The following is a 9,446-nucleotide window of genomic DNA, read 5'->3' as shown; positions in this document are numbered from 1 at the left end:
AAAAAAAAGATAACTCAAGGTCTACCTGTGGAAGGGCTCTCTTGTCCCTACTATCCTTGGGAGGGAGAAGAAAAATATCTGTTATCAAAAAAAAAAAAGTTTTTTGAGGCAGAATCTCATTCTCTCCCCCAGGCTGGAATGCAATGGCACACTCACGGCCACCACAGCCTCGACCTGCTGCCTCAGCCTTCCAAAGTAGCTGGAACTACAAGTGCGCAGCACTGTGTACAGCTAATTTTTTGTAGAGACGAGGTCTTATCAAGTTGCCCAGGCTGCTCTCGAATCCCTGGCTCAGGAAGTCCTCCCACCTACAACTCCCAAAGTGCTGGCATTGTAGGTATGAGCCCGCCAAAATTAAATTTTAAGGTTTTGTTTTGTTTAAGCTTTCTATGCAATTGGCATTATTGGACATATCTCAAACCCAGGGGCCCAAGCTGACCTGTGCTGTTGCCTCCCATAAACTGCTTTGGCTAATAACCACAGGGGTTCAGTGTTATCATTAGAATGTACTCATTTAGGCTGGGCTCAGTGACACAGCCTGTAATACCAGCACTTTAGGAGGCCGAGGCAAGTGAATTACTTGAGCTTGAAGTTTTGAGACCAGTCTGGGCAACTTGGTGAGACCTCATCTCTACAATTAAAAAAAAATAGCCAGGCATGGTAGTATGTGCCTGTAGTTCTGGCTACTTGGAAGGCTGAGGCAGAAGGATCGCCGGAGCCCAGCAGATCAACGCTGGGGTGGCTGTGAGTGTGCCACTGTGCTCCAGCCTGGGCGACAGAGTGAGACTCCAACTCATAAAACAAACAACAAAAAGGAATGTGTTCATTCAAAGGTGGCTCTTGAATGTTGTTTAAACTTCAACTTTATTTAAACTTCAGCAAATGTAAAGGCCAGTGCCCCTGGGCATGAGATATAATCAATTTTGCCTCCTATAAAATTATAGTACGTACCTAATGGAAAAAAGAGAGCATCTCTTTTACTAAAAAATAACTTTTGGCACATCGTGTAATTTTTACTCATCTGAAATCTAATTTGAAACATAAATTGCTTTTCCCACTTTTGATTGATCTTTAGAAACACCATGAAATGAACATTGTTTTTCCATGTATTTCTCTATGTTGAGAATGTCCTTCCTAGACTAGAATGTGAGGACAATTTTGGATTTATTCTTCATGTTTTGGTGACCTATATTAGAATATGAAAACTCTGGAGCAAATTAAAATGAAAAGTTTAAGGGCCCTTGAGAAATGTTCAGACCTTCTTATCCATGGCACGTTCTACTCTTTTGCTTCTTATTTCTTCTTCTAATAGTATGAAAGACAGGCATAAGTAAACATCAAGGGTATGCACTTCACCTCTTTATTGTTCTGCCCTGGAAAGTCCCCCTGTCCTGTCTGCTCAGAACTGGTTCAAAGGAAACAAAACTATTATTCTATCTGAGTGCAGTGGCTCACACCTATAATCCCAGCACTTTGGGAGGCTGAGGTGGGACGACTGCTTGAATCCAGGAGTTTGAGACCAGCTTGGGCAACACAGCAAGACCTCATCTCTACAAAAGCAAAAACAAATTAGCCAGGCATGGTGGTGCATGCCTATAGTCCTCTTGCAGGAAAATAGAAAGACTGTGACACCAAGACTATCTTAGGAAGTAGCTTAGGAAGTAGTGTTTTATTAGTGCCAGTGCGACTCAGCGGGCTAATGCTCCAAGGCTGAGCAAGAGAAAGAGAAGAGGGATTTTATGTGTTCGTTTAGAGAAGGGAGGGGGTTGGGTTGTATAGCTATACATTTTTCTTTGGAATTTGCAAGGTTGTATCTAGCAATCCCAGATTTTCAAAGAACAAATTGTCTCCAGGATATACATGACAAGCTGGGGTTGTAAACCGATAACTTCACAAAGAGAGGATTTGAGGGTAAGGTTGTGAATCGATTACTATCTTGCATTTCCAGGAAAGCGGCTTGGTTTTCTCATATTCCATGTCTAGCAGGTTTGGAGCTTGTAGGTTGATTTTTTTAAAGGAATAATTTTAACTGTTTTTAGACCCTCTCTGTCACAGTCTCAGTTATTCAGGAGGCTGAGGTGGTAGGATCACCTGAGCCCAGAGTGAGATCCTGACTCAGGAAAACACACACACACACACACACACACACACACACACACACACACACACACACACACACACAGTATATTTAAGGAAAAATGACAGGTCTTTGCAATAGAATGCCAAAAATTGGCAGATTATTTCATTTGTTCCTTAAACAAAGATTTATCTAGCACCTATCTGCCAGATAGGGAGATAGGCAGATAGGTTTTTTAATTTTTTTTTTGAGTTGGAGTCTCACTCTGTCACCCAGGCTGGAGTGCAATGGCATGCTCACCACGACCACAGCCTCAACCTGCTGGGTTTGGGTGATCTTTCCACCTCAGCATTCCAAGTAGCTGGGACTACAGGTGTGCACCACCATGCCCAGCTAATTTTTTTATTTATTGTAGAGACAAAGTCTCACCATGTTGCCCAGGTTGGTCTTGAACCTGTGGGCTCAGGCAATCCTCTCACCTTTCCCTCCCAAAGTGCTGGGATTACAGGCGTGAGTCAACCGCATCCAGCTAGGCTCTTTCCTAAGCAAAATCAGACTCCTATTGTAACTGAGTATCTCAGCCTTAACATGTATTTGAAAGTTTTTTTTCTCTCTTTCTTAATCTTAAGCCCTAATACACATTTTAGAAACTTCTTTTCACCATGCACATTTGTCTGACCACATGCTTGCTTAGAAATCTGAAAACAGTCTGATTGCGGGACCCTCCCACTTGCAGGGGGTGGGGGGTACATCGTGAGATACTTGATCCATAACCTGACTGCAGCTGAGATAACACTAACCAGACCCCCAGGAGGACCACCACCCAAGATAAGCCACCAAAACACACCCTGTATCACCCTTGCATATTTCCCTTTTAAACCCTTGCACTCAACCTAAAAATCTGAAATCATTTCTTTGAGGCATTTCCCCATCTGCTAGCTTTTGGAATAAAGTTATCTTCCTTTTACTACATCTTGTGCTTATTTATTTCAGTTTACAAGCTACGAATGGCTGAGCTTATGTCAGTTACACTGTCAGAATAACTATAGGTGAGCTCTGCCTTGCCAAATCTAGTGGTCAAGTCCACATTCTCATCTTAATCTTCTTCTCAATGAATGTCACTCTCTTTCCTCCTCCAAATACTCTCTTCTCTAGGCTTCAGAAAACATCTTCTCCTGATTCCCATTCTGCTTCCCTGGCCGTGCCTCTGTTGCATCACTTGCTGGCTCTCATTTCCTGACAATGAACTATAAGACCTTTCTTCTTCTCTATCATTGTTCTTATTCCCTCTAGTCCTGTGGCTTCAGACATGTCGATGCAAATGACTCTCCATTCTATATCTCCAGTCCCTTCTTTACCCTGAGCTCCAGGCTGCATTATGTATCCAATTGCCCATTTGCTATCTCCACCTGGATGTCCAATAGTCCTCTCAAGCAGAGCTGTTGATGTACCCCCAGGCCCTCACACCAAAGCTGCTCCTCCTTCAGTCATTTTCATTTAGTAAATTAATTGCATCATTTGCATAACCAAAACTAGAGCACTATCCCTTTTTTTCCCACGTAATGAGAGGACAAGAAGCGGCAACAAGGCTGTATGATGGCTCCTCAGTGACAGCAATGTCCTGGGCACCTTTCATCTTTTTTCTCCACCATCCTCATGGGTGCAAGATGATAGACCACCCCCAGCCTCATATCCACATTCCAATGGGGACGAAAGGAAGGAATTAACATGGGAAGGCATAGATCCTATATGGAAATAGTACAACATTCCCAGAAATTTCTAGTAGACTTCTGCTCTTCTCTCATTGTCTAGAACTGTGTCACAAGACCCAACAAAACCATAAGAGAAGCCGGTAAATATATCTTTGAAGCTGGACAGCTGCTATTCTGCACAAACCAGGGTTCTGATGTACAGAAGAAAGGAAGGACAGAGATCAGACAGGCAACTAGCAGTGGCTGCTCTGTCGTCCTACCAGTCCCACTTCCAAAATACTTAACAAGCTGCTTCTCTCCTTCTCCACTGCTGAAATCCTGGCCTAAGTCCCCAAGTCTCCTTACCCAGACCACAGCAACAGCCTCCTAACAGGTTGCTCTCCAAGATGGCCCTCTCTATAGTCCTTTCTTTCTTGCTAGGGCAATCATTTAAAATTTTAAATATACTCATAACACTCCCTGACATAGTTGGGGTTCCCCCAGAAGCAGACCCCGAGATGAGGATTCATGTGCCAGTCATTTATTTGAGGGATGCAGAAAGCACAGGTGGGAGCAATACAGTGAGACAAGGAAGCAAAGTCAGCCTCCCCAGGGCCTCCTGCAGCTTAGCCCAGGGGAGGCACTGGGAGATGGTATGGAACATTTATTGCAGAACTCTCCAACCCAAGCAGCCAGGGAGGGTGATTATACACCAACACCCAGAGGCGCTGCCTTCAGCCCTCTTGGCTTGTTCCTGGGTCTACTGAAACCGCGGAAGAAGTCAGAGCTTCTACTTCTGGCCTTTCTGCTTATGGACAAACTCTCACAGCTTCTTCTGTGGGAAGCAGAGTCACAAGAGTATGGGGAAAGTCAGTTAATTTCCTTAATAAAGAGTTCCAGACACAATTGAAGGATGAGCATGTCTGAGAAATTTGCCAAGTTCTAGTCTCATCTGAAAGTAGCTACATTTTGGTGATGCTCTCTTTCTGACAGGCAAAAAAAATAGGCACAAAACATCTTTCAAATATAGACAAAATTCAAGCAGGGCATATGCAATTTGGAATATTTATGGAAAGTCGATACATTAAGGGATATGATTTAATATTGGTAATTAATTATATGTGCTGTCTATAATATCTATAAGTGACATTACTAGGTCTATAAATCTGAAGGGTATACATGAACAGTAAGTAAATAACTTTGGATATATTTCTGCCTTTAGATTAGTTTACTACTTATCTTTATTTTCCTTTCTTCTTCAATTGTTCTACGAAGTAATCGTTACAAGCAACTGTCAGAGCAGCAACCATGACCACAAATTCATTAAAATCCACTTCGTTGTCCTTATTGGCATCCAGGTCCTGCATGATCTTATCAACCAGCTGGGGATCCTTTTGGCACTAAAGGGAAAAAGGAAATTTCTAACTTCCAGGCTTTGAGGTTCATGATAACTGAAATCACATCTTCCTTTTTTTCTTTTTTCTTTTTTTTGAGTTGGAGTCTCTCACTTTGTTGTTCAGGCTGGAGTGCAGTGGCACGCTCATAGCCACTGCAGCCTCGACCTACTGGGCTCAGGTGATCCCTCTGTTTCAGCCTTCCAAGTAGCTGGAACTACAGGCATGCACCACCACACCTGGCTAATTTTTTTGTGTGTGAGGAGATGAAGTCTAGCCAAGTTGCCCAGGCTGGTCTCAAATTTGTGGCCTCAGGCAATCCTCTCACCTTGGCCTCCCAAAGTGCTGGGATTGTAGGTGTGAGCCACTGAGTCCAGCCTCTTCCTTATTATTATTATTTTTTTACATTAAAGTTATCATTTTTATTTTGAGCATCTAAAGACAATTTTTTTTTGAGTCAGAGTCTCACTCCTGTCACCCAGGCTAAAGTGCAGTGGCATGCTCACAGCCACCGCAGCCTCGACCTGCTGGGTTCAGGCGATCCTTCTGCCTTAGCCTTTCAAGTAACTGGAACTACAGATGCACACCACCATGTCCGGCTAGTTTTTTGTGTGTAATTTATTGTAGAGACAAGGTCTCACCAAGTTGCCCAGGCTGGTCTTGATCCTGCAGACTCAGGCAATCCTCTCGCCTCAGCCTCCCAGAGTGCTGGGATTACAGGCTGAGCCACCACGCCTGGCCTAAAGACAATTTCTAAGAGCCTATTTGCAGGTAGTTTTGAACTAAACACAAATTCAAAGCGTGTTTAGCCCCATGCCCTGGGTCCATATAATCCTATCAGACCTAGAAACCAAGAAGAGCAAACAGCAGCTGATCAAGTGAGTGAATGTTGCTGAAAATGCATGTGCGGGATGTCACAGGTCGAGGGTCAGGACACTGGGAGGCAGTTGAGTGTCCAGGAGAGCCTTTGAAGCCAAAAAGGGATAGTCAGTGGCCCTACCATGGACCAAGAATGGGACTTTGAGCAAATCACAAAACATTTTTCAATTTATACAATGAGAAGAATAATATCTACCCACATATATTGGGGATACTCACTTTTGAAAGTACTTAGCACAAGGGTTAGTAGATTTAGCAAATAAAAATACAGGCTACCCAGTTACATTTTAATTTCAGAATAACAACAAATGACTTTTTTTAGTATAAGCATGCCTCAAGCATGGCTCAGGACAAAGAATATTTTATCTGGCAGCCCTACTTAGCACAATGCCTGACACAAAAAAGAGCCCTCCCATACAGGGCAGATCTTGTCAGGACGACTGCATTTTATGGGTAGAGAGCAATGCAAGGGGAGACCCAGGCTCACCAGGTGCTGCCAGGGAGGCATCCACCTCTCCGCGATGAACAGCTGATGAGAAATGTTTCCAGAAGCTGTACATTTCCTCCAGGAATTCCCCACTGCCCTCTCATTTGCTGCCAACCGTTAAATGGTCGGAAACTTCAACTTCATTGATCAAAATCAACTTGGCCAAAACAAAAATAAATTGCACTTGAGTAAATCAACGTGCCAAGTTTGACCTACTGAGCTTTCTATTCTAATGTTATTCTAATGTTATGCAATACCGAAGCCAAAATGAATTTGAGAGGGAGAAAAAAACTGAATTTGAGAGGGAGAAAAAAAGTTTCTGGGAACTCCTAAACTCACTACAAAGATAGGATGAAGAATCACTACGTTAAAAAAATTTACATCAGCCGGGCTCGGTGGCTCAGCCTGTAATCCCGTGCCTTTGGGAGACTGAGGTGAGTGGATTGCCTGAGCCCGCGGGTTCGAAACCCACCTGGGCAGCGAAACCTCATCTCTACAATAAATCAAAAAATCAGCTGGGCGTGGTAGCGCATGCCTGTAATTCCGGCTACTTGGAAGGCTGAGGCGGAAGGATCGCCGGAGCCCAGCAGGTCGAGGCTGCGGCGGCCGGGAGCGGCCACTGCACTCCAGTCTGGGCAACAGAGTAAGACTCCAACTCAAAAAAAAACAAACAAAAGAAATTTACATTAAGCATTTCCCATAGAGGGTGGGGACAAAAGAGTGTCATAATGACATTTTCTGTAATCTTAATACAGGGCCTGGACAGAATCCCATCACACAAGAGTAAATGGGATAACCCTAGCACCCACCCGACAGAAGGGATTGAACGAGTCAGAATATGTGCCTGGGACAGAGCAAGTGCTGTGAATGTGTCATCTGCTACTACCCTTACAGAAAAAATAAATATATTTATATTACTTACATAATTATATCTAGTATTACGTGAATATCCTCAAACATAAATATAAACACCATCAACATGTGTGCACCTTTAGTACATTGTGCTAAAATCAATGAAGACAATTCCATAAACAACAGAGTGAAGAGTTTTTTGTTTTTGCTTTTTGTTTTTTGTTTTTCAGTCAGGGTCTCACTCTGTCACCAGACTGGAGTACAGTGGTTCAATCACAGCTCACTGAAGCCTCGATATCCTGGGCTCAGGCATCCTTCTGCCTCAGTCTTCCAAGTAGCTGGGACTATAGATGCACGCCACCAAGTCTGGCTAATTTTTTGATCTATAGAGACAACGTCTTGCCAAGTTGCCCAGGCTGGTCTCGAACCCCTGGGCTCAAGCATTCCTCTTGCTTCAGCCTCCCAAAATGCTAGGATTACAGGAATAAGCCACCATGCCTAGTCTAGAGTGTTTTCCTCAGAGGACACCCCAAACAATCCCCAACACAGCTTCATATGGAGATTAATTGAACTCCTGACTATCTAGAGACATGAATCTGTTTACCATCCCACTGGTCACTGGCCAAACACCTCCTCTCCATCAATCCTGATCAGTGTGTGCTCAGTTGACAAAGCTGTCTTAGCATCTGTCATTCACTAGAAGATTTGTCACCACAGCATGAAGTACCCCAGGCTTCATTTCTGGCCCGATACATAATATTAAAATTTACAGACAGCTGGCCTAAGCTCTGGGCATAACTAGCTATAATTAGTTATAACTATAACCCTGGGGATATCTAGCTATATTTTTTATTACTGCACCAGAATGTTGACTAATTGGCAAAAGCCTCAAATTGTCAACGCTTGGAAGGCAGTATGGAAAAGGGCCCATGCCTAACTACATAGAAAACAAGGGTCTGTGCCAGGCGCAGTGGCTCACACCTGTAATCCCAGCACTTTATTTTTTTAACATATTTTTTATTTTAAAATTGTGGGGTACAGTTAAGGGTTAAGTATACAAATATGCATTGTGCAGGTATCCTTGTTGATGAGGTGAATCCTAGCACTTTAAAAGGCAGAGATGAGAGGATTGGCTGAGCCCAGGGGTTTGAGACCAGCGCGGGCAACTTGGCAAGACCTTGTTTGTACAATAAAGTTTTTAAAAAATTAGCTGAGTGTGGTGGTATGTGCCTATAGTTCCAGCTACGTGGAAGGCTGAGGCTGAAGGATCACCTGAACCCAGTAGATCAAGGCTGCGGTGACCATGAGCTTGCCACCGCACTCCAGCCTGGACGACAGAGTGAGACTCTGACTCAACAACAAAAAAAGGAAACAAGGGTCTCTAGTGTTTGCATCCCCTGTATTTTGAGTCTTCATACAAACTATCCTGCATTTGTGGCAGAATCACAGGAGAGTACGGACATAAAGGCTGTCCTAGAAACCATACCCCATCATCCTTGACTGAAAGCAGCAGAAAGACTGTGACTCACCAAGAGGAAGTCCGTGAGCTCTCGCTGAAGGAGCAGTTTCAGCTCCCCTTTGTTGAGCTTGAACTTGTCCCCTTCCTTGCACGAGTACCGGTGGAAGATTCTAATCATAGTGTCCATGGCCATCTCCAGCTGGGTGGGCATGCTGGCCGCAGAACTGACCACTCCCAGAGCAGGCCGCCAAACCAGAGAGAAGATACTTGTTCGAAATAAACAGATGGGGGAACACCAACACCTTCATTAGGACAGAATATTAAGCCCCCCGAGCGAGCCCATCCATATATAAGCGATGATTGTCAAACCCTAACAATCTCTCACTAAAGAGTATGTCTGCGCATTCTAGTGCAAGCTGCAAGGGAAAGCTTTGTTGGTGAGTTTCCCTCCTTCCTAACCCCCACCCCCCCAAGATGCAGCAGCTTCAGCATATTCATAAGACAATCAGACAAGTACAGGGTCATAGTAAAACATGGAATTTAAAAATAAATTAACTGAGAAAGGAAATACCTAAGTCCATACCTTCTCAGCAATGCACAGTTCCGT

The 9,446-nt window shown here is 43.8% G+C and overlaps 1 protein-coding gene across 1 annotated transcript; it reads right to left on the bottom strand.

The window, feature by feature from the left end:
* Window positions 1-5,009: 5,009 nt before the first annotated feature.
* S100Z (S100 calcium binding protein Z) lies at window positions 5,010-9,101 on the bottom strand. Its single transcript, XM_008055551.2, has 2 exons — window positions 8,910-9,101; window positions 5,010-5,168 (listed from the first exon to the last, which is right to left on the bottom strand). The coding sequence occupies exons 1-2, from the start codon at window positions 9,048-9,050 to the stop codon at window positions 5,010-5,012; spliced, it is 300 nt and encodes a 99-aa protein (XP_008053742.1). The 5' UTR covers window positions 9,051-9,101.
* Between the last annotated feature and the right edge of the window lie 345 nt (window positions 9,102-9,446).

Source organism: Carlito syrichta, unplaced genomic scaffold (assembly GCF_000164805.1).
Source record: "Carlito syrichta isolate Samal-C Ts95f unplaced genomic scaffold, Tarsius_syrichta-2.0.1 Scaffold301882, whole genome shotgun sequence".
Lineage (NCBI taxonomy): Eukaryota > Metazoa > Chordata > Mammalia > Primates > Tarsiidae > Carlito > Carlito syrichta.
The sequence above is the reverse complement of the archived record's forward strand: the minus strand, read 5'-3'. Positions and strand labels throughout refer to the sequence as shown.